Source organism: Thalia democratica, chromosome 3 (genome assembly GCF_965202585.1).
Source record: "Thalia democratica chromosome 3, ktThaDemo2.hap1.1, whole genome shotgun sequence".
Classification (NCBI taxonomy): domain Eukaryota; kingdom Metazoa; phylum Chordata; class Thaliacea; order Salpida; family Salpidae; genus Thalia; species Thalia democratica.
In genome coordinates this window covers 39,640,866-39,667,238 of record NC_139167.1, presented here as the reverse complement: position 1 = coordinate 39,667,238, position 26,373 = coordinate 39,640,866, and the positions used below count along the sequence as shown (strand labels likewise).

The following is a 26,373-nucleotide window of genomic DNA, read 5'->3' as shown; positions in this document are numbered from 1 at the left end:
TCAAATAAATTTTAATTTTGTATTTGTAATCATGTTATCACTAAATCAAAGTATTATTGATACTTGTACAAGCAATTGAAGAATATTTACGATTAACTTTTTATAAAAGTTAGATATACTCTCAACGTAGCGAAAAAGGTTTTGATTCAAATAAATAGGTTCAGTTATATACGGTAGTTAATATTTATTATCAATTTTAACAAGTACTTAAAGCAATAGTTTAGTTTATTAAAAATATAAAAACAAGATTCGTCATCTATTTAAAAACAATAAAATCTAATGAACAATGTAAAACTAGAAAGTTTTTACATTCTTGTCTAATAAAAATAAAGTTTAAAAAGGTTAAAGATACAGTAATCTTTTGATAAGTTTGCATAAACTAGAAACCACGACCTGCAAACTTTTACAGTTACTTCGTAGAAGCAAGGCAGTAAAATATTTAATTAAAAATGTTTTTTAACAAAAAAGTTTTTTTCTAAATATTAATACTCAGAGCTGTCAATACAATCTAGGCAAAATTAAGAGTTTTAAGCTTAATATTTTTGTAAAAAAAATGAGTATAAGTTTTATAGAAAAGTTCTAAAGACACAAAATCACGAAAAAAATTAAAGTTTACTATACCTATCAAAAGCAGCTTATAAGATTCACTATAAATAAGCTAAATTACTTTCAGATAATTGTCATTTTCCATAAACTTTTACCAGAACAAGATTGCTTGAAAAAAATTATTACTAAACTATTTCAAAACCTGAGAATCTTTAGTATTAGGAAACTGCATACAAGTTTAGCTTTGTTTTGGCTTTTAGTCTAGTATGTATGTTTTGGGTGCACGACCATTCAAATTCGGACAATTAAAATTCTTAAAAAAATGTTCAAAGGGCCACAACTCAAAAAGTAATGTACATATTTTCAAATTTATAAATAGGTATTTAGGTCTTTTTAATATCTACCAGCCATTTATTCTTTTTTTGCAAAGTCTTAAACATTTTTGTTTTATGGTTGAAGTAAGTTTTAATAGTTATTTTTAGTAATTTTAAAACTTTTCTAAAAATATTTAAAATTTTACAAAAAAGAAGATATGGTTAATAGATTAATAAGATCTACATACCTATTTTTAAATTTTTAAAAATGCATTTTTTACTTTTGAGATATGGTCTCTTAAATATTTTTTTAAGAATTATATTGGTCAGAATGTGAATTGTCCAAATTTCAATTGTCATGTAACCGTATGTTGTGCTGTAGTAAAGCGTTTTTAATATATAGAAAAAAAAATCGTTATAAATGTTTCATCTAGAACAGACTACTTATCTTTTAAGTTTTAAAATTTTTAGTTTTTAAAATATTAAACTATATGAAAATTGAACTTAAATGCATTCTTATAAAAAACTACAGTAACAACAAAGGTTTTGTGTTTGAGCTTTCAAAAAAACTCCGTATACTTTTTCAAAACTACAGACGCCTGTTTAGCATGAGATATTGGTTATGTAAAATTTTTCGATCTAGGTATAATATATTAGAAGATTTTAATAGCAATTTTTGGACTTTATAGTTTGATCTTAGAAAAAATTCTAACCTATCAATTTGTATAATTAACGTAGTTTTAGCTTTTTTTTGTACAAAAGTTACTTAAAAATACTTTGCAGTCATACATTGCTGGTTAGTTACGAGAAAACACTTTCTTAAAGAAGATTAAAATTCCAAAAACTTTTTATACTATTTAAGACGCCCGTATTAAATCATAATATTAAAACATACTAGTAGCAACAAGAAGTAAAGCTATCAAAAAAAAAAAAAACTGTAGAATGTTAAAAATCAAGTTCTTCTAACTGTGCTGAAAGATCATCGAACAAGCTGGTGATATTATCTATAAATTTCGTCGTTGATTCTTTATCGTTTTCACCTGAAACGATATACATTAAACTGATTTAACTAAGCAAGAAAAAGCTACTAATGCATTTCAATTTTACAAATGCGTGGATGAAAGCATTAGTTTGAATTTTGTCATTAAATCGTTTTTAGCCGTTACAAATTTTTAAATATTTTATTAACAAAATAAAACTGATATTTTTAATCTAATTGTTCTGTGATACTACAATTTCAAAAAAACACAAAACAGTTTTTAAACTACTGAATTACTATTTTTTGCTAAATTAGTAAACAACTTTTAAAGTTATGGTTTTAGAAAAGTATATACAAAATTAACTAATTGCCAAAAAACAAATAAGAGTCTAAGTATAATATTTTTTTTACACCAACTGTTCGCGTCGAAGTCGTTTATTTCAGCGTCAATTTTCTCCGTCGTCTTCTCAACTTCACTCGACGTCGAAACGTTGAAACCGTTTGAAGAAACTTCACCGCTTGTAGGCGCCTTCGAGCTCGGCTTTCTCTTTACGGTGCCGGTGAGGCCGTCGTCTTCGAAGCAAGTCGATTTTAACTCCTCTTCCTCTTTCGCCTTGAACACGTCGTCGTCGCCTGCAGCAGGCGGCGGAGGAGGGAGATTGACTTGCGGCGGAGGAGGAAGATCGAACACTTCGTCCAGGTGGGGTTGCGACGGCGGCAACGGAAGAACAGCAGACTCGTCCTCGTTGGAGACGAGCTCGTCCATTTCGTCGTCGCAAGGTGGCAGTGTTGTGGGCTGCGGAGGGGGAACTCCCTCCAAGAAACACGAGGGAGGAGGCGGCAGGTCTATTGCACTTAAGTCAAAGTGCGGGCCGCTGGCTGCGGTTTCAGGTTTTTGAATGTTTTTCGGTTTCGGGGGCACCTTGGGAGGGGGCACCGGCTTCAGTGACTTGTGCGGGACCGGAGGCTTCTTTTTGAGCTGAGGTTTTGAGTTTTGTTGTCTGTTCGGTTGAGCTGAAAGAACTTTTGATGGAGAGGATCGGTTAGTTATTTCAGGTTTAGGTTGAGCTGATTTAGTTGGCGTGTTTCTGTTTTTATTTTTAATTATATATAAATATAGCGTTTATCGTTTATAAACTAAAAATAAATAATTTCTGAATTTTGTAAAAATGCTAAAAAAAAATATAAAATTTTGAAAAATAAATTTTTTAGCATAAAGTGTTTATGTTTGTTTAAAAATACTACCATTTGTTTATATTTAAGCAACCACGACAGTTCGAAAAGATAGTAAGTTTATAGAATAAAAACTATGTTTAAACATACTCTGCTGTTATAATCTACATATGTTGCAAAAGGCAGAAAGGCATTTTTAAAAATTGTTTGTACACGGAACAGTATTTACGTTTTTGTTGACAAACTAGTCGACGGTTTTCTCGGAGGAGTCGGGGGAGGCGGCCCTCTCGACCTTCGTCTCTTTGAACCGCTTTCTGAACTCTGTTAAAATTCGTTCAATTTAATGTTTTTGAAAGTGTATCTGAAAAAACAAATAACTAATAAGGGTAATACAAGCTGAAAAGTTTTTTAGATTTAATAAGTTTAAAAAATCGAAAACATTTTTTTAAATATCTAAATTTTGTACAAATAAAATTGTTTTAAAAAAGATTTAAGTACAGTAACCTCTCGCATCTTTACGCACTTGTGACGTTAGGCACTCTCGTTTAGTTAAGTATTTTAGAATTCTAAAAAATTCAAAAAAAAAATTAAAGTTTTCATTAATATTGCACAAATTAGGTTTATTGTATATTTTTTATTTAAATAAGTTTTTAAATGCTGAGTCACCTCTCTATAACTTTAGACTTTTTCCTTGACTAATTGATAAGCATTTAGTTGTACCTCAGTATATCAGAAATTTTGTTAGCAATAAGATATTAAATTAAAACTTTGAAAGAAGTAGGACTGTATCAAATAATGAAAGTAGAAAGAAATAATGAGAGTTTAAAACACAAAGAAAGCACTCTTGCCCTATATATGAATAAACATCTAAAAAAGAAAACTAATGAAAGTTCCTAGCAAAAAGTAGCAGTGATACTTAATAAATATAGAGTTTAGACTTAACACAAATCTCAATTGTTTTTTTTTAGTAAATATATCACTAATTTTCATTTGACGTTTTTTTTCTAGTTTAAGTTTTTCTTCTGTAACACAATATATGTTTAATACAATGCAAGACAATTTTATCCTTATGTGGGCAAAGGTCAAATTAAAAAAGTTGTAGTAACATAAACAATTTTTATTAAACATTTTTCTTGTATTTTATATATTTTTGTTCAAAAGAAGAAATCCAGTACAGCACCAAATGTATATTTTTGTAAAAGGCTATAGAAACAAATTTTTAAATAGACACCACACCATTTCTTATTTGTAAACAAATGCTTTATTACAAATTGCATTTGCTAGGTAGAATAGTATATAAATGTTAAGTTTCAAATAAGTCACATACAAATAAAGATTAAGATAATATCTACTTATTATTAAAGTTAGTAAAATTTTTCTATAAGTTTTATTATTTTATATAAATTTAAATCTTTTTTTTAATATATGTAAAGAGTTATCTTTTGTTCTTATATTTATAAGTAAAGTTAACAAATTGTTAAAAGTAGGAAAGTCCTCAGTGTGCTTTTAACTAGAAGCAATATCAAAAAACCAGCCATTATAATAAGTATATTTGGTACATCTCGTATCTTTACGATATCTCATATCTTTACGCACTTTTTCTGTGGACACAATGTGCGTAAATAAGCGAGAGGTTACTGTACTTTGAGTTCTTTTACACACTATAAAACATTTATGTTTGTTAGAAATAATTTTACAACTGAAAATTAATAACCGAAATTTTTTTCTAAAAAAATGCTACAACTTAAAGTAAATATATGTTTTTTTTTGATACTTACATATTTACATACAGTTTGTAAAAACTGTCATAGATAAATTTTACGTAAACAGTTAGCAATACATGACTTTCTATTATTTTAGTTAGTTTTTGTATGACTAATACATAGAAAAGTGATTAAGCAAACATAAAACATTAATTATTTTCTTTTAAAAGTTTTAAAACTGAAAAAATTAAGAAAAAACATTGCTGAAAGTTTACAGACCTTTTATAATATCGGTAGATTACTTTAAATAAAAATTAAAAAATTATCTTGGTAACAACCCACTAACAACATAATTTTTGATAGAAAAACATTAAATTTATCATAAAGAAGTTTGTTTAGGTTTAAAAAATTACCTGAGATCCACTTGACGATTTTCTCACCTGCGAAGGCATAAGTGGCAAGGGTCGTCGACTTGGGCTCGTATCCGACCCCGAGCTCCTGCTTCGATTTCGCATAGTTACAGGCTTCACAGGAACTTTAGGTGGCTCACCTTTTTGGTTTTGTGCGCCGGAACTTATTTTACGTTGTCGCTTGTTCAAGGCGGCCATCAGTTCCGGGCAGATCTCAGTTCCAAAAGTGCTCGTTCTGTTTTCAGGCTCTTTCTTCTCTGGCGACATTGACCTCCTGTGAACCGGGCTGTGGTTCGGAGGTCTCAAGGCTACTTTTGGATAATTTGAAGGCGGGGAAAGTTGGGGTTTGTTTTGGCGTAGCGGAGGGGGAGGGGGTGTTTTTTTTTTAGACACCCTATGCTGTACTTTAAGGCGTATTTTGTCGATGTGAAAAGAGAGCTTTTTCAAGTGGCCAAGCTTCGTTATGTTCATTTCCTGTAGAAAAAATGGCATTTAAATATAGTTCAAATCCCCAAAGAGACAACTTTGTTTTAGAAAAACACACGTAAATGTCTTATTTATTTTACTTAACCATAATACCTTAATTAAGATAATTGTAGTGTTTAATAATCACTGTGTAAATTATACTATACTTTGTTTTTATGCTCTTTATAAGAGTTACATGTTAAATACAAAGCTCTGAATATTTCTTTTCTGCTAAACATAAACAAGTTTTAAAAATGTTTGCTACAACACGGTGAAGTCAACAACATACCGTCACATTTAAGTTTGGCTAGGACTTCAGTTTTTAATAAATTTAAAGTTTCAGTTTATTTGTTTTTACAGTTAAGGTATTGTTTTTCAAATAGTACAATACAAGTTACTTTTAAATTTAACTTTAACAAACTTAAAATTCTAAATAAAATCAGTTAGAAACTAGTTAGAAAAAATAAAAAATATTTATAGACTATAAATGGAGGAATTATTACCTAAAGTAAAAACCAAGTATTAAATATAAGTACAACAACGGTTTGTTTTGCACTAAAAAAGTCAAAATAGTGTTATTTGAAATAGCAAGTATCACACTTTTAGGGATTTGGTTCGATATATGTTTTGATAAAAGCCTAATATTAAATGTAAACCTAATGATTGAATTAAAAAAAAGAAAATTAGAATGAACTATAAAATATTTCCAATTAAAATAAAGTGTGTAAGCAAAACGTTTTTGTATTATTTAAACAAAAGCAATTGTTAACATTGTCTTGTGACTCATATTGTTTAAGCTTAAAGTTTTCTTGTTATGCTTTCTTATATTAAATGCAAAAATTTTACTTATGTTGTTTATTAATAATCAGCGTCTGTTTTACAAATAAACACTTTTATAAGTAAGGTTTAAATTTTGAAAACAAAACACGACTATAAGTAAATTAAGTAAAATAAAGTAGTTCTACAACAAATATCAGTGTTTTCATATTTTTATTAAAATTAAAATTGAGTTTAATATTATTTTAATACAACATTAATCACTTTGGTTGAAAACTTATCTTTAGCTTTCAAAATCAATAAGTATAGGTAACCCTGTACTAACTGCTGATAAAAGAAGATTATGGACAGGTTACAAGTTTAAAAAAAATTAAGTATTAAAAACTAGAAAAACTTTGGAACTATAATTTTTGACTTCTTAATATAAACTAGTTATTGACTAAATTAGAAACAAACTAACTAACTTAGATACAAATTTTGTATAAAGTTTTAGTTGCAAGCTACTTACCAGACACAATATTGGAATTTACAAACAAAACATAAATAATATATGATTTGAATTTAGATAAAGAAACAAGGTGACGCTAACTAAAAAGAGGTAGGTGTAGGTTGTATTGTTTATCGATAAAAACAGCAAGTTGTAAAAATTAAGTGTGGTAATAAAGAAACCGTTTCTAATCAAAAATACCAGAATAAAACTAAATATTGTTTTCTTCTCAAACAGATGGTGTTTTTAGATAACAGCACAAATACTATACAGTCCATTTTTAAATAATATTGAAATAAGTTATTTTTATATGTTTTCGACGCATGCTTTTCTATATTAGTCTTGCTTAAATGATCATTTATCATCTTATCATTTTATAACTATTAGCTTGCTTAATTTTAAAACATATTGTAAAAACACCACACACTACAGTTTATTTTTCAGATAGAGTAGAATAAGTTAAATTTAATTTATTCATTTTTAAAACATTTTATGAATTAAAAAAATTTGAATGAAAATCGACGATCGCTTGACTTATTTTATATAGATTATTTATTTAATTATACAATTTTTTAGAAAGTATAAACCGTTTTTTAATAATTTAATATGTAAATGTACGTATCTCATTTCAAAAAACTTGTAAAATACGTAGTTTGCCTATTCACTTACTTTGAAATATTTATTTTGAATAAAGGTTGTTACATAAAATAAAAATTATAAACTACTTTATTAGTTTTTTTTTAGGAATAAGTTGTTATAATGATATTAAACAGTAAATTTTACAACAAAAAGTGTGTAAACTGACTTTAAATTTAATGATGTTAAATAAAAAAAATATTATTTTAAATAAATTGCATTTTTTTTATAACCTTACAGAAAATTGTGTAGATTATAATTAAATCAATAGTACTTTTACTTTTTCAATTTACTAACTTAAATTTTCTGTTCAATTATGGAAAATATATAAAGTCTCAACAACTTAAAAACTACTTACCTGTAAGTTTTCCCAGCTTATTTCAATTACTTTTTCTATGCTGGATATATCATGTTGGATAAAGTTTTGTAAATAATATTCCATTTCTAAAAACTGAAGCAGCTCATTTACAGAAGTCGGTGTTGTATTGAGTGGTTTGATTGGATTCGTTTCCTAATGTATGTTTATGAAATTTAGTCAGCTCATACTCTTTATCATCGATAAATTATATTTCATAGGTAACGAATAGAATAATATTACAATATAACAGTAATATTTACAGTTTCAGTAGAAATTCAGAAATGATAGTAATAAAAAATATCTTGAATACGACATTAAAGTATATTAATGAAATTCTACTTTTCTTACTAAAAGCGCTGCAAAAATTAATTAAATGAGTTTCGTTTAATAAAAAGTACGTATAAAGTATGATGTGCGATAGTATTATATTACTAATGGCTTTAAGGTTAATTTAGTTATGTCTTTTAGTTATCTTTAAAAATTGTAATAAAAATTGAGTAGAAATGATACATTTTAAGATTTATTTTCTGTATCTTTAAATTTTATATTTAGTATTTCGATAGAGCACATACTGTTAAGTTGAAAAACAAACGTTTAAATATAAGTTATAAAACTTAGTTAAAAAACTGAATATCTTTAAAAAAAAAAACTAAAGTAAAATCCATTTTTTACGGAAAAGAGTAAGCAATATAATTTTAGATTTGAATTAACTGTTTCCAAAGAAAAGTTCTTGTAATTAATAATTTGTAGTTGTTTTTTTTAAGCAATAAAAAAAGATTAACTTTATTGTTTTGATGCAGTAACTTTTAATAAGGAATAAGGAAATTTGAAAACGTTTTGACACTATAACGTTTAAAGTTTTTTATCAACATCAAAATAAAGCTTTACTAAACTTATGACAATTACACATATAATATTCTCTGTTTCTATCGTTTCTACACAAAACATAGTTTAAAAATAGTCTAAAAAAGCTTCAATAAGCATTATTTTGTAAAAGTGATTAATACAATGACTAATATTTTTAGTTTAATTCACAACGAATTTACTTTTAATTTTGAAATGCTTTTAGAAATAAGCTTTCTATCCGCTGGGTTGTCTATTTCTACAGCAATCAGGTCGTCGTTGGTCGCCAACGAAAGCGTAGACAACTCGTAACCGTTTTCAATTAAGTTGTGGGAATACTTTTCCATTGAAAAATCCGATAACCACTTGTAAATAGGGTTATCCCTGTATTTCTGTTTTGATAAAGTGATTGTTAGTATTTAAGTTCTGTTAGTTGGTGTTATACACCTAGTACAAAAAACTTTAATAAAATTAAATGTTTATAAACATTAAGAACGATATTTACATTAATAGTTTAATCTAAACAAAACTGTAATTATGTATTCAGAATTAGAAATATATAATTTTTCAGCTGGTTTTAGTACAAGATATTTCAAAAACCTTACTCAAAAAAAAAACAATTAAGATGCTATACTCATTGTTGCTTTTAAAAAGTAATTAACTTTTTATTAATTAAAAGAAAAATAAATAATTCTAAACAGACTTGAAAATATTGCACTTGCATATTACAAAAATAGTACTTTGCTTTCTAAAATTGTTAAAAAAAAAAAATTATAAATACTCTAAACAAGAAAAGTTAAAAGGTAAACTTGAAGTTTGAATTTTTTTGTTTTATATCGACACCATTTTAAATGTTAAAAGAATATTATATATCGTAGCCTTACTTACTTTGTTGTCAACTTTTTTTCTAGAAAAGAACATATCCGTTTCTTTTAAGCAGTTGTCTGTCGAAACAAAAAACGTTTAGCGGGAAACAAATTATTAAAAAAAATTCTGAAGAAAAAAAAAACATGAAAAAAGTTATTTTTTTTTTTAACTTTTTTATATACTATTTCAATATTAATGACCACATTAGTATCCTGTAAGAATATTATTAAACAACAGATGCTGACTGTATTAAACAGATGGTGTGCACTTGACCATGTTATGCAAAAGCGTTAATTCGAACAAATGTTAATCTTAAACTTACTCACTTCAAATTTTTTGAAACTAATTTATAAAAGATTACAAAGGAGAAATTACAAAGGAGAAATTATAAGTTCAGTTGTATAATACTCTATAAAGTTTTAAAGCTTACATAAAACCTTTATTTAAACTGCAGATAGAGAAAAAGCTTTGACTAAAGTTGTTGTATGTAAAATTGCTATAAAAACAATATCAACGAAACAGTCGAGCCACACAACAAGTTAATACCACCAGTTTAACTAATTAAATATTCATAACTTCAGCTTGCATTTAAATTACTAATACTAATACGAAAGAAAAACACTTTAGTGTTTAATAAAAATTACAGGTTTATTAATTGATACGAAATATAAATAAATATTATAACTTTGACTTTTCCACCTGTAAATCTGTAGAATGAACTTATTTTATCGCTTTTTAAGGTATTTTTAAGTGCAGTTTAGTGATGCCGTTGTTTATTGACGATGAAAAGTTTTCAAATACTTCAGTAAGTGCAATGCACGTTTATAGCAAAGGTATAAGAAAAACCGGCACGACAAAACGGGTCAATTAGAAAAAAACTTTGATGTTTTTTTTGTTTGGAAACACCTTTTTTTACTGCTAGATGTGGTTTTGTATATTTAAAAATTTATAATGTTGCTTTGACGTCATAAATCATCAATTCATTGATTATAAAGGCACAAACAAAAAATCATATTAACATAAATGAACATATCTCTATCAAAAAAATTTCCAACTTTTAAAACGATTTTTTTAACATTTTAGTAAACTAATCGTAAAAAATGTAATTTTTTAATTAAGTTTATCTGAAAAATTAAGTAAACACACATTGTAATAAGCTACTTTTAGGAAGAAAAAAATAGACAAACTTAGATAAAAATTAAATTAAAACAACAGTTAAACTACTAATAAGTTAATATTATACATTTTGTTCTGAAAACAACTCTAGTTGAGTTAACTGTTTTTATTAATCATTCAATCTAAATAAACAATATTTTTAAACAAAACTTTACATAAAAGCCAAAAATAGAACATACAACAGCGTAGACAACAGGAACAATATAATAAAAATGTTTGAGTTAAAATTGAAAAAAATACATTCTAATTTCAACTGCTTATAAAATCTTATAATACAAAAACATTAAATTAGAACGAATTATAACTAATGAAAAACTATATAACTGTTCTTAATTTGTTAAAACAACAAGCAAAATGTAACTTAATTATAAAAATTTCTCTTCAATTTATTTAGTTATTACAGTCTAATGTAGCTAATGACCAAGTACTTTTTAATGTTTTATAATGAATGACAATATATAAAAAATAATTCAAATTAATTTGTTCCTTATAACTTATTGGTATAACTTAGTATTTTAAATTATTCATTATTCAAGAAAAAATTTCTTAAAACTCCTAAAAATTATTTTTTTATTTCCAAGTTAAGCCGTTTCGCTCAAAACTTTTGTTTGAACTTTCTACTTAAACCATTTTTTCCCAGTAAAGAAAAGTAAAGCAACACTCTTTATAAATTTTAAATGAACTAGCATTTTTTTAAACTTCTAGCAAACACAGATACGGCATTCTATGAAAAACGTTTTATGACAAAGAGCTCAATGAATTGTTAGTAATAACAAAAAAAGTTTAATACTGGTTATAAAACTATAATGTAATAATTGAAAAGTCTATAATTAATATTTTTTTAGTAAATATCAGTAAAATAAAGATAGAGTATTAACGCTCAAAGTTCAAAGCTTTTACAATAGTTTATTGTTAACTAAAAAATGTTCCAAAATTTCTAGTTAAACAAGTATTTTCCTAAATTTTCTTTTGAATTTAATTCAGATTTATATGTGTGTATATTTTTTAGTTTTACATACAAAACATAAGGCTAAAAACTTTAATAATATTCTAACTAATATTATAGCCAGCAGTCTAGTAAGGGACTACTAAGCTTCAATCTGATTTTTAAGCTGACATGTTAAGTGATAATAAAAAAAGAGATGATTTTGGCCCGCATAGCATAAATTTAAGCTATGATAAATTATAGTGTTTCTACTTTCTGTAAAAATGAGAAATAATTTTGGTTTTACCCTAAAAAGCAATGCTAGTTGTTTGTTATTATTATTGACTGCCTGCTACAAAAATTTATTTACTAAAAACTAATTATTAAATTTTTGCTAACTTAATAGTCTAAACAACAAACTCTTGCGAAAAAACTAAACATATTTAGAAATTTAAAACATTTACTGCTTTTCTATTTTAAATTTAAAATAGTAACTAACTTTGAAGTTTTTAAATAAAATTCTACCCAACAATTATTTTTCATCGTATTAAAATATCAAAACACTTGACACTTTAATTACCTAGTAGCTAATTCCTCGCTCAATTTAATAGGTTTATCTAGTTAGTATCTGTTCTCAATGAAGTGCCAACAGAGTGCGCGAAGTAAAGGAAACTATTTGATCACGTGACCCCATACAAATGTGCAGACGTCTAACTCTAGCTAGTGTATAAAATTGTACTCAAACTTTTTTTGATTTTCTAAACTAAAAACGCATTTATTCTTAAACACTTTCTGTTATAAATAGTATACTGTTATGTGAAAATAACTTATCATAGCTTTGTTTATTTTGTTAATACCTATAACTTTAACACCCAAAGAAGCGAACTTCTTGAAATCTTTTTTTACGTATAAGTACTTCCTTAACTCTAGGAAAAACTACTGTTAACTTTAACTTATAGTTAGTTTTAATCTTATAAGGAAGTAAGTTTATTGAATTTAAACGTTAAGCTAACGCAAACATTATATGATTAAGTTATAATTTCTTAAGATTAAGTGTTTTAAAAGTTTTCTTTTAAACGCAAACAATATAGATTAGTTACTTATATGCTTAATTAACTAATTGCTTAGAAGGAAATTAATTATTTTGTATGCTTTTATAGTTTTTTTTGGTATAAAAAGCTTTTGACATCTTTATATGGGTAGCTGTCAAATTTGCACGAGCGTACAAATTTGAACGAGGGGACAAAATTGCACGAAGAGACTTTTGCACGAGGGGATAAAATTGCACGAAGATAAAATTACACAAAAACTATTTTGCACGAGCAGACAATTTTGCACGGTGACATTTTTGCACGAGTTGATTTTTATTATTATTTTATTTTAATAACAATTTATTATTATTTTTTTACTATCACTGTTACCCCTAACCCTTACCCTCGGTCGGTAACTTATTTAATTTTTAATTTTTGTTTTTTAATCTTTGTGTGCACACTGCACAACCATACTTTCTTAGAAGCTTATCAATATTACCTTAAGTAATTTATTTTAGTTGAAGCCCGATATTCATTATATAATAAATTTGAGTTTTAAAAACGTCAAAATATCTGTTTTTTTGATTCTATATGTTAGTTTATTGCATATTTTATATGGTCGGTAGTTTTAATATATATGCATTTTAGTGTAAAATAAAATAAATTTGATTTCTTATGATCACAAATACTTTTATATACTTCAAAAACTTTCAAAATTCAAATATTTTATTGCCGTAGAGAGTTCTGTAAAAACTTAAAAACTAACAATTTTCTCAACAAAAACTCTTTTAATAAATTATATCGTCTGTCTTATTTTTCATTTTTTTATAACTTATAAAAATTTATTTGCCCATCAAATATTTTGTCACGCATTCTACTGTACATTGCACTGAGAAAAGATAAATTAAACCATAAATGTGAACAAACTTGGTATATTAGAAAATCAATATTTTTACTTAAAACCTCCTTTTTTTTAGAACTATATTTCTAATATTTTGAAAAGTTATGTATGAAAAATATTTCAGGTAATAAGACAAAAAAAATTACAATCAAATATATTTAGTTATATATTTTTTATGATCTACTTCTCGATACAAATTAGTTGTTCTTTTAGACTTTCTTAAAAAGACATCTATTATTAAGTAGAAATTTGATTAAATATTTTTATCTTTAAAGTAATATGAAAAATATAAGAAACGTTTATAGAAATCGTTTATTGGGTAATAAATGTTATAGACAATTTATTCTGTAAATACAAACCACCTACATGCGATTAGAATTACGTATTCTATTTAGTTTTAATTTACTCTTGCCTACCATCTTGCGATCTTTATTTGTTTATTCTTAATATTTACATTTAATTTTTTGTAAGGAAACTATACAGGTTAATAGGTGTTGATTAAAAATATGAAGTATAAAACATTTAGTTCAAAATATAATGAAGTATCTTGCAATTAGTTTAGATGTTGAACTATAAATGTTAGGTACCTACAATTTGTTTGTTAAAATGCTTTTTACGTACTTTTAAGTAGTTTGCTTATTTACAACAGTACTTTACACACTACTTCTAAATTTGAATATATATATTTTTTGAATTAGATACCATTTAACTATAAAAGTTAAAGTTAGGTAATTAAATACAACTGCTACATACTGAACAACTTGTATATTATTAGAACTGTTGTAAAAAAAGTTCGGAAACTGTACCAGATTTATAATAACTTTTTCAAACTGTACTTGCATAAAAAATCTAAACTACATTTAACATTATTTATGTTTTTGATAGAAGTTTAAAGCAATAGTTTTGTTTCAAAATTATATTCAAAACCTGATGAAGTTGAGTCAGCATTTGAAAAATAGTTTTAAACAAATGTTTTTAAGTCAGAATGTATTAAGGAGTACGTACATAAGTGAGTAATTTAATTAGGCGTAATTTTCTTACTGATTTTACTCGTTTTCGAATTCAAAATGTTTTATTTTTTCGGATCGTTTAGTTGTTCAAATATTTGTTCAACAACTAAATGTTTTTCAGAACTTTATCGACATACTTTTATGACTCTGTATTAGTAAAAACTGCTTCGATTCATTGTTTTTAAATTTTACAGTACAGTTTTTACAAAAAACTATCTAAAAAATCTAAGTAAACTTAAAAAACATTATCTATATTAAAATATGTTTTGAGTAAAACTAAATATGCAAAGCTATTTTTTACATTTTGGCCAATAATAACAACCTTTTTAATAACTATTTAAGTAGATGTAGAGAGTTAGTAAATAAAATGTAAATTAAAAGCAACTATCAAAAAATTATAATTAAAAAATTAAGTTTAAGTAATTATAAAATTAATTTATACTTTTCAAAGTCTATGTTCTGTACATTAACACTAAAAAACAGTTTTAGTCGTAAGATATTAGAAAATCAGAACTAAAGCGATCATAGAAAAAATTTGTTAAATTCTAATATTAATCAAACCTCTTAGTAACTTGTTATTATTGCTGTTGTTCAGTTGTGTTGTAAAGTTTGAACAATTCATGATATTTGGCGATTCATTAATCCGCTTGTCTAAGATAACGTCTTCGTATCTGCAAATATTTTTTTTTAATTCTTGCAATTTTTTATACTTTGTGTTAGTTTAATATACCTAATAACAGAAAAAACTTGTCTTTCAATTTTTTTATTGCTTACTAATATTTGTTCTTATATACTTTGTTCATGAACCTGTTGAACTCTAAGAACATGTAAGACATTTAGCTTGCTTTTAATTCATCTTAAAATAAAGAAATACTGTATATTACTATATAAACTAACTAAGTTATATGAGGTTTATTAAACAAAAACAAAAAAGTGTTCAATTTTTTTTTGTTCAGGGACCTGGACGCACAAAAAGACCTCTCGGTCATCGAGTTGCATACCCAACTTTAATCAAATTTACAATGAGCTAATAAATAAAAAAATAAAAATTTTAAAGTCAAAATTTAAACTCTAAAACGAAAAGCTCTATCGAATAGTTAAAGTAAGTCCTATATCTAAAGATGTTATGAACTCCTGATCAACAACTTTTCCTTTTGAAACTACTTCATAATACAAACAAAAGTTTTCACTGCGGAATTCTCAGTTGTTTTAAATAAGCCTCGGTGATCATAAAATCCATCAGAAATAGAGCATAATGTAATGAAATGTTCACAGTGAAGTCGCATTGAAAGACAAGATAAAATGTGATGATACGACTTGGCGGCAAACAATGGAGTTGTGGATAATGGCAGGCATACTTTCAATTGTGTGTGAATATATAAACTAAACAGTTTTTCATAAAAGGCTACTCAAAAATGTTTGCTTATACTTGCTTTGGAATTTTTAAGGTAGATCTAATAAAATAAAGTATAAGGTCAGAGTTTATATGAAAAATTAATGACATACACTTTCTTTTAAAATATTTTAGTTTAGAAATACTAATATTGTTTTTTTTTTAATAAATATTATTTTTCACAAATTCGGTTTAATAAAGCAGTTTGTTTTTACTTTAAATAAATTTCAACTCGTGAGTAACATGTTTTTCATTAGTTTGAAATTTTTACGATGAAAACACTTAATCTTAAAAAAGAAAACAGATCACCCTAATTAGCGATTTCGAAAAACGTTGCTGTAATTCAATGCTATAAACGCCTCATTTAGCTTGCTTAAAATAATCAGTAACTAATTTATGTTGGTAAAACCATGATTACTTTTTTGTTACGCTTTACCTACAAAAAATATAAAATACATTGATTCAAAGCATTTTGATTGTTAATTATAAACTTATAACTAATTGCATTTACAATCGAGAGTATGGTAATTATTTATAAGTTTCTCTTATAAATATTTATACACTCGCAAAAAAAAACTGCTAAATTTTAGAAGTATTATTTATTTTAGAAAGTAAAGAAGAAAAACAAAATATAACCCAGGATTGTTGAACTGATGGCAAACGGATGGACTACCTCGATTTCGAAATCGATTTACAACTTTTTTTGACTCTGGAGTTTTTCTTGTTGTTTTTTCACAACCTTTTACGTGATTTATACTTGATTGTGCATTGTATTTAATGACTGAACTATCTTCATAGCTTGGATTGACAACGTGTTTTTCCCCTTCACAAGACTTTAAACAAAAATAATTTTTCAAAAAGTTTGTTTTTAATATGCTGTTTATATTTAATAAAACATGCTCGAAAACTAATTCTTAAAACAAAAGCTGATAGTATTTTATCTAATGGAAAATTAACTTTTTGCCGCCAGTGTTTATAAAAAATTCAAAAAATTAAAAAAGAATCTGATTTAGCTTTTAAATTTATTTAGTTGCTTTTTTGTACAAAAATTAAAAAAAAAAACTATTATTATATTTAAAAAATTACTAGTTTTAAAAATGGAAAATGTACATATCTGCTAAATGAAAGTTAGTAAAATATTTTTTTGCTAGATTTAAACATGTTTAAAAAAAAGTTTAGCATGTATTTAATTAGTAGTTGTTATGTTACTGTTTGAAATATAAAGTTAAATAAGTGTAATAGCATTTAAATTTTTATGTATGTTGCAGTATAAATTGGCTGTTGTTCAAACACTTTTTGCTAAAACTGATAACTTCGTGACTAGCTGACTAACTTAGTATTATGCATTATCACTAAAACTTTAAAGTCGAAACTTTTATTTTAAAAAAGCATATATACCATTAAAAGCTTTTGATTCTTACTTTAGAGTAAAAACTACTATAATAAAACTTTTATAACGATAATTATCATAGCTTTCATCTAGTAAATCGCGACAGTTTAATACTTTATGTTTAATTTATATTTAGATTCTTAAGGTAACTAGTTTAGCATGCCTGAAAGAGCTTTATTGGCATTTAGATTATAAATGAACAAAACGGTGTAGCTCTTTAGTACTATTTTCTTTAAAAACAAACTTTCATAAAAATCTAGTTTAGTCAAAAAAGTGTGTTGTACAATGTTTATTCCAAACCATACTAAATTATTTTATAGTATTTCAATTACTCTGAGAATTAGTTGCAAAAAATCTTACTGAAGGTTTTGGCGAGCTCGCTTGGCTTGATCTGGCCAGCATTTTAGTCTTAGAAGACTTCTTTGTCAGAATTGGTAAGTTTTGAGGTCTTTGCGCTGGAGGTTGAACAAAAGGAAGAGAAACATTAACATACGAAGATAGACTGTTTTTTAATATGACGTCACAGTCAAAAGAAGATCGTGTGGAGTTTGGAGACGTCTCATCGTCGTTTTGATGTATACCACTATCATCAGAGTCTAAAAAACGCTTGTAAAAATAAACAGAAATATTTTCAAAATTAAAATGTTTTGGTAAACAGATAAAAAAGTTTAACTAATAAAGTATTTAAAATCTTAGTTTTTAAAACAAGTTAAAATTAAGTAAAAGCTGAAAGAAATTAAAAAAAAATTAAGAAAAAAATGGTAATTGGATGTTAATTTGCTACAAACATTTTTACAAGCCCAGAAAGATACGGGAGTTTTGTAACATATCTCCCATTTGTTTATATGGGTTTTAACAAATACTTTAAGGTATTATCATCAAAACAATGAAATTTTTGTTGCTTGAATAAATACGAAGGCTATTTAAATGACGAGGACATTTACTCGGCGCCTGTTACGTCAGAATGTAAGTAACTCTTAAGTGCTTAAAAATCGTTCGAGTTTTAAAAAAGTACAGCATGTAATTAGAATGTAAACCTAAGCTGACAGAGTAAATTAAATCAAATTGTTTAAGGTAAATGCATAAAATACTTAATACAAACTACTTGGTATTAGTCAAAAAACTCGACTTATATAATAATTTTCGAACACACTTTATTAACAGAAAATGGTTGGATGCAGTTTTAAATGAATAAAAATAAGCTTTTATTTATTTTTTATAACCATAAAAAAAGTTTTAATTTTGAGTTGTGTTTACAAGTGTTTTAAAATACAGCTTTATAAGTTTATGTGTAAAAGTATTTTGGGTAAATAAGTTGTATCATTTTATAATAAAAACAATTTTGTACAGTACTTTTTCTTTAGTGAACTGAAAAGTTACTGTGAAACTTGTTGTTATTATATATTTCAGCAAATTTGCTTGGCTAGGATCTGTATTTACAAATAATTAGCTTAAAATTTTCAATATTTATACATTTTATAGCCTTTTTTTATTTCTATAAGTAAATTTACAATCAAAAGTTATATAAGTTCAATTTCAACGTATATAAAGTTTTTGAAACTCATTATAAGCTTTTATTGCGCTTTTCGTTGTACTGACAACTTTTAACAACTTGAACTTTACATCATGTGCTTTTAAACTTTACACTTTTGAAACTACCATTTTGCTTTAAGTTTGATTGATATACTATGATTTTAAATAAAAACGTAACAAAGTGACTGATTTTTGAAATTTTATTGAGGTTTTTTATTCAAACGATACGTTCTAATTATTATACTACTATATATCTTTCTTTTTGGAATTAGGTTATTTTGGAGATTGTTAGGATAATTTTTGATTGATACTTTACTACTTTAAGGAGCGCTGTTTATTTTCTTTTAAAGAACACTTTTAAGTTCATGTCAAAGAAATGTTTTTAGTAAAGAATTCGAAGTTAAAAAAAATACGTAGTTAAAAAGGCCAAATAAAAAAAAAACATTCATCGGTACTTAAGCTTTGTTTTTACCAAAAGAGTTGTATATATATTGTTCTAAATGTTGTATACTATAATTAAAAATACAAACTAACCCGCGTTTGTAATTCTATTGTCGACATCATCCCTTATTACTTTTATGTATGACTGCGGAAAACTTCCTAAAACAGAATTCCCATTTCTTTCTGAATCTTCTTCTCTTGAAGATGTTGCAAGCACTGTTAGCGCATCGCTTCTATTAAAACTCAGTGGTGAAGGATCCAAAGATTTGTTACATTCTTTAAGCTCATTAACCTGATTTAGGGGACATAATAAGTATTATGCTAAAACTTCTATTTTGTAGTATTCTATTAACAGTGTTTAAGTTTTAATGTAGGATTGTATACTTTATGAAAATTTTAAGCATGCTGAATTTTACGTTTTAAACATTAAGCTTTTAAGTGCAAACATTTTCATTATTGCATGACATAATTTAATTGTTCTCTTTACATAATTTTTTTGTGAAAGTCAAAGTAATCTTTTAAAGAATTTTATGTTTTTTACGCCTTGTCTTTTAACACTAGACCGTTCAATCAAGTTTTTATTGTGCTCAACTTAAACCTTTAACAATTACACGATGATAAATTTAAGTTAAAATGTGTTTAAAAGATCTATAGTTTGAAATATGTAAAGTAACCTGCTATTGCTAATAATCAGTTTGATACAATTTAAAATAAAAGACTTAAGGTTATTAAAAAAGTAAGAAACCTTTTATTCAGTAAGTTTCAGGTAGTAGAAATTAGAAAAATAACAAACATGATCAAACTAGAAAATTTATTTGATTAAACAGAGTAAGCAACAATTATTTAAAAGTACTACGATTAAAAATAAATTTTTTAAGGTAAAATAAAGTATACTTTTTTTTAAATTTATAAGTATCCATGGTTGAGAGCTTTTTCAAACCAGCTTATAACTGTAAAACTTATAATGAAAGCTTTTATAATAACCGGTTTTAAGATTTAGAAAACATAAGTTTAATACTAGCCTAGCTTATTAATTTTAATTAAAAATTTAATATATATTTTTTTATTACAACAAGCTTAAGTAAACTTTATTTGTTTGCACAAATTTAAGTAAACAAACAAACTCAGTATAAAAATTTAATAAAGCACGAAAAACTTAAAAGAATACTTTTTAATAATCGTAGGTACTACATTTGACAAAAAAAAATAAAACAAAAACTGAAAAGTTTATTTATTTAATGTTTATCACAACAAAACGTAAACGGCAACAAAGTAAATGATTGTTATTCTAACTGCTAGCTCGCCGCTTTTTAACAATAAAGCAAGTCAAACTCAAAATAATTTTTTACTTTCAGAAATGGTGTCGTACACTGAAGTGACTGGACAATTTTGACAATAGGAGGGGTTTGAAGCATGGATTTCGCAAACTCCAGCGGGTCTAACCCATATGGATTCTCGGTTAAGTCAATTCCAAGCTTAATTAAAACATCAACCACCTGCAAAAAAGTGTTTTCCACCAAAATGAGCAGTTAAACTAAAACTTTGAGAATTAAAGCTAAATGAAATTTTAACTTTATAAATTAGTGAATTTTTACGTGGGTCTTTATTTTAATCAGCAAGTACAATTGAATTTAATCAAAGTATTTATTTTGTTAGTTAATATTAGTTTTAATTTTGTAATATTCTGATTAAATAGAAACTAGCTGTTGTCAAATTACTTATTCCGATAACTAAAAATAAATAGTAGAAGTTAAAAAGATACGCAATTAAACATATCAATAATTTTCACAAAAAAAAAGTACTTCTCAATTTTTGGAAATTTTTTTACAGTTTTTTTTACAGTAAATTTTGGAAATACAGTTGTGTGTAAAATATTACTTCTTATAAAGTCACACCACGACAATTTGTTCTATATTTAACAAAAAAAGAAACTTGAGCTTGGTTGTTGACGATGGCCTCGTAGATGCAAGTTCCGTACTCGCTAGTGATCCAGTTCACGTCCATGCCTTGTTGCACGAGCAGCTTCAGCACCTCGCAATGTCCGTTTCTGGCGGCAAGGTGCAGCGGGCACACGAGGTTGCTGTGGTGGTGGTTTCCGTGGTTGTTGGTGGGCAGAAACCGGTTTATTATCGACCTGCCGTGCTTGCTGCTGATCATGTCTTCCAAAATCTGTAGTTTTAAATTGAACTCAAATATGAATAAAAAAAAAATTGACTTGATTAAATAAAACGGTTAAAAATTTAAGTCTTTACTGCAAATGTTTGGCAAAATTAGTTTGTTTTTCATTATTACATTTTTTATAAATTTAAACTAACATTATACAAACTATACTTAATTTAAAAAATACTACCTGCTTTAAAACTATACTTAATGTTAAAGCTTTGTTTATCTTTCTAGATATTGAATTTATTATTCACCTAGGAGACAAAATATTTATAACTTTAATGAAAACACGCCAAAAAGTCTGCGCCGAATGCCATTACCACTTCCAGAAGCCCAGTGTAATAACAACATGCCAAACAAAACTGGCTTTCAATGCGTTCTTTTCCTTAAAACTGTTTGTCTAGGGTTTAATTATAACTTTTAAAACAAACATGACATGGAGTGTTAATAACGTTTTCGAAAAAATTAATAAATTTAGACAGAGTTTTAATTAACAAAATTAGTTAAGTGTTTTGTAGAACTTTGAATAAACAAGAAATTTTAAAGCAATAACAACGATTCGTTTAGGTATGTTAGCTTTCATTTTGCCAGTTTTGAATACCTTTAAAATTTAACACCTAAGTTTTCACGAGATATTTTTTGAAAACAACGCGTCACCAAAAGCTTCCGGATTTTGCTCATTCATATTTATGCACACATATATTTCTGTTTAAGGAAGTTTTTAACTTATTAAGCATTTAAGTTTGTTGAAAGAATATTTTTTTCAGCAAGTTTCTAGCTATAACCTAAAAATTTTCTGAAAATCGTTAACTTAATAGCTAGTAGCGCAAATGTTTTGCAATATTGAGAATTGGATTTGTGTATAATTTTCTTGGTCTCGTGATAGCAATGCTTTTTTTCTATTATTTCATGGTTGCCTTAACTTTCAATAGCAGGGATTATTCGCGTGGGAAAACATATAATATAATAAGGAAAAACTGCTGACTAAAAAAAAACTCCGAAATTTTTTTTTTTTTTAAGTTTAAGAATTAAATAAAATAGTTGGCGTACTTCTTATCTTTTTTGCTTATAGTTAATAAATTTTGGTAACCTAAAATTTAACTAATTTTTTTTAAATTCAAGCTAACGAGTAATAGAACCTATAAGTCAAACTTAAGAACAAGCAAACTCTATTATATTTAATAAAAAAACTTTTTACTGTGTATGAATAGCTAACTTACTAAGCTTTTAGTTTACAAGAAAAAAATAGTTTAAAAACTACTTTGTCTAGTCAATTGATAAATGAACAAACTTTAAATTGTTGCATACACTATTTTATAGCATGTTAAAAAAATAAACTAACAGGTCACACAAAATTAGGTTTTTAATGATTTACCTTAACACTTTTTTTTTCTTGAGAAATTATCAACAGCTTTTAGGTAAAAATATTACAAACAGAAAGTACTTCCAGTCGACTAATGGAAAAATTATTGTATGAATAGTCTCATTGTTATTTATAAGGTCATCAAATACATACTAGCACCAATTTGTAGTCTCGACGTTCTTAGTCATTTAATATCATTACAAGTATAATAAATTTCAAAAGAAGTTTTGAATAACATCTGTTTAAAAGAAAAAAAAATCGGTCGTAAAAGTTACTACGCGCATCACAATACAAGGAGTTTAATCTGTGAGAACGCTTGTACTTGAGCAAATTTCCTTAACTATTATTGACGATTAAACTCATAATGCTACTTCTGTTCAATTCAATAAACACTGATAAAGCACTTGAAAGTACAGAAATTTTCTAATTTTAACATTACATACGAGAAAAGAATAGACGCTGAACTTTATTGTAAACAGCATTATGGACATTGCTAAAAAACAATAATTAAAAAATACTTTTTCAACGCAATATTTTAACCTTTTTCCTGCCGTTCTCGGCAGCCACGTCGAACGCAGACTTGCCGCTCTCGCACCTGATGGAGGGATCTCCGTCGTAGAAGAGGACCATCCTGCTCACGTCTACGTGTCCCTCCTCCGTGGAGTAGTGAAGAGGGGTTTTTCCCTCTGTGGTTTGCACGTTGGGCAGGGCTCGGTTCTGCAGCAGGAGTTCCACTGGCGGCAGTGTTTCCTGGTAAACGGTTTTAATGTTCTTTAAATATTTTTTAGTTCTTGGTGCCGCTTTTGGTTATGTTTTTTGGTGTTTGATGTTTTTAAAGGTTACTAGAAAAATATTTATTATTTTATTTTAGTATGCTTAAAACTTTTTAGAACATCCAATAAAAGTTTGGTTTAAATTAAAAAAAAAGTTTATGAAAATTTTAAGAATAAAAAGGTGTTTCAATAAATTAGTGACTGTAATCTACATTAAGATACTTAATAACTAAAATAGCAGTTTTTTGTTGCCTTTTTAAAATTAAAACTTAAAAAAAAATTAGGTTTTTATAACTTTTGTAAAGTGTAGTTTTGTTATTACTGTTTATAAACATAACTTAAAAAGTTCTTGTTTGATTTGATTTCTGCCAAACATTTTTTAAGAATAAAATAGTTTAACTTTGTTTTATATTTTTATAACTTTATTTTCAAACGATTATCAATACTAAAGCAAGTTTGATGCCAATTTAGCTTGGAATTAAAATTAGTTAAAAATAGCCAGTGTTTGGGTATGCGTAATTACCAGATGAAATTACACGCGACTAAATAGGGCAAGGTTAAACGATAATCGAGCAAATTACTCATGAGAAACATAAACGCAAAAACTCGTGCTGAATATGTGTCTAAGCAGCCCTCGAGATAGCGTTATACTTACAGATAACAAAACAACCAGTTGCAGTGAAACCAAGCACCAAACCAAACAAGCTAGCTCGCTTGTTTTTGTAGCAGGCCACATTTTTCTAGTAACGTTATTATCATTAGAAATGTTATCAAAGGACGCTAATACTTGAAATCCATTGATGTTTAAGAGGTCGTTATCTTACTGCAAGTTGTTTTTTTTAAACAGCTTGTTGTTTAATTATTTCGTTTTTACTAATAGGTTGTTTGTACTAATGTCATTACATGCAACGCGAGTACAAATGTAAATTGAATATAAATTACTTAGGATTTAAAACTTTGACCTTAATTGTAAAACAAAGTGACTTGTTTATAAGTTAGTAAGTAATAAAAAAGTTAAAATAAAAATTAATCTACTTCAAATTAATCCTTTCAGTAGTAACCTGAGTTTGACTCATGTAAATTAAATTAAACTGCATGTAAATAGCTAAAGGCGTTTTGTTAAATTTAAAAGAATGCATTTGCCCTGCAACTTTAGCAGGCGTTCGTTTTTGTAAACATTCTAATCTTGCACAAATGAAAATCTATCTACAGGAAGATTAATTACTGACAGAAACGAGATACACTTTCACCTTTTAAAAAAAAAATATATTTAGTTTAATCGAAATACTTCGAAATTAGTTTGAATGTTTAAATTAGTTAACTTAAGTAATTAAGTTACATTGGATACGTTTTTAACTTTAAGCTATAAAAAGCTTAACACTTTTTAGGACTTTGTTACAGTTTTTAAACTTTATAAAAGCTTAAGTTTTTATTTGACATACAAAGAAAATATAACAACAGCTGTTTATTTTTATTTTTACATTTTACTTTAAAATTATAGATTTCAACCTGTTGACAAGCATAATGTAATGGAGTCATTCCACTGATGTCCCGAGTGTTTACATTGCAATTGAACTGGAGTAGCAAACGCAGTATATCAGTGTTAGATACAATAGAAGCCTGGTGCAAAGCTGTTGTTCCGTTGCTTGTCTGATTAATAACAACACTATTAGTTTAAGTTTATTACTAACATAATACTTTTACTTTTTCTATCGTACTTTTAATTGGAGCCGAATGAATTACATTTGTTTTGTAGTTTTCAAAAAATAACTTCTGTCTATTTTTTAGTTTTATTTTTTTAAAGTTTCGATAAGCATTAAACTAATAACAGTTAAAAAAAACTTTAATTTAAGATATGGCAGTAAAATCATTTTAGGATAACTTTTAATAACACTAATTATGATTGAATTTTGCAAAAAATAAAATTTTTACAAAAAAAAAAACTTTTTCAAGCTAAAAAGAACTTAAAATTTTTGATAAGTTAGTAACTTTGTAAAATCTAATGGCAATTAAAATTAAAGATTTTATTCTGTCGCTACTTTGGAGTAAAATAGAAAAATAAAGTGTTTTTTAATTTTATTTAAATTATTTGTAAACACCGAAGTGGATGTTAAAGTCAAGACAAAAAAATTAAAAACATTAAAAACGAAATACTCACCTGATAGTTTATGTTTAACTTTTTACTGCTAAATAAACCACTTTTTTGACTTTTTTGCAGAAGCTTCTTGACATTTTCATAACATTCATTTGCTACTGCATTTATCAAGTCATCGTTTTTACCCATTTAGGTTTTTAATTAACAGATTAAAAAAATTCTTAAAATATAAACTAGATCAAGAACTTTTTTTTGTTGTTTAACATAAATTTAAAGTTTAAACAAACGTTTAGTAAGCATAAATAATAAGAATATGCAAAAAAAACTCTGATGTAAGTAACTTAAACTGCTTATAATTCTAAAAGATCGTAAATTTTTCATTACTTTACAAACTAATTACACTTTAAAACATATTTATATTTAAAACAAATATTATATTTATTTCTAAATTAATACGTTTGCTTGTAGTTCTTCAGAAAAACGAGGTAAAAATAGTTAAATACATGAAAAACAGTTAGCTTAATATAAACTAAAATGGTTAAATTTTTCTAAACACAACTATCCTAAAATCTGAAAACTGTTATAAAGTTTTTTATTAGAGTTGTAGATTTTCTAAGTCAC

General features: G+C 26.2%; 1 protein-coding gene across 1 annotated transcript; it reads right to left on the bottom strand.

Moving 5' to 3' along the window:
• Nucleotides 1-207: 207 nt before the first annotated feature.
• LOC145831304 (uncharacterized) lies at nucleotides 208-25,966 on the bottom strand. Its single transcript, XM_082938504.1, has 16 exons — nucleotides 25,816-25,966; nucleotides 25,167-25,307; nucleotides 23,425-23,634; nucleotides 21,291-21,527; nucleotides 20,708-20,854; nucleotides 19,452-19,650; nucleotides 17,745-17,980; nucleotides 16,631-16,827; nucleotides 15,163-15,272; nucleotides 9,580-9,635; nucleotides 8,895-9,083; nucleotides 7,849-8,001; nucleotides 5,129-5,599; nucleotides 3,242-3,333; nucleotides 2,257-2,927; nucleotides 208-1,900 (listed from the first exon to the last, which is right to left on the bottom strand). The coding sequence occupies exons 1-16, from the start codon at nucleotides 25,939-25,941 to the stop codon at nucleotides 1,806-1,808; spliced, it is 3,330 nt and encodes a 1,109-aa protein (XP_082794630.1). The 5' UTR covers nucleotides 25,942-25,966; the 3' UTR covers nucleotides 208-1,805.
• Between the last annotated feature and the right edge of the window lie 407 nt (nucleotides 25,967-26,373).

Excerpts from the sequence above, each read along its gene's own strand:
- LOC145831304 (XM_082938504.1), bottom strand. The coding sequence starts at position 25,941 with ATGGGTAAAAACGATGACTTGATAAATGCAGTAGCAAATGAATGTTAT. Across the intron at positions 17,981-19,451 it reads CAATAGAATTACAAACGCGG|ACTCTGATGATAGTGGTATA; the intron begins GTTAGTTTGTAT and ends AGCGTTTTTTAG. Across the intron at positions 2,928-3,241 it reads ACTAGTTTGTCAACAAAAAC|AAACACGCCAACTAAATCAG; the intron begins GTAAATACTGTT and ends AAATAAAAACAG.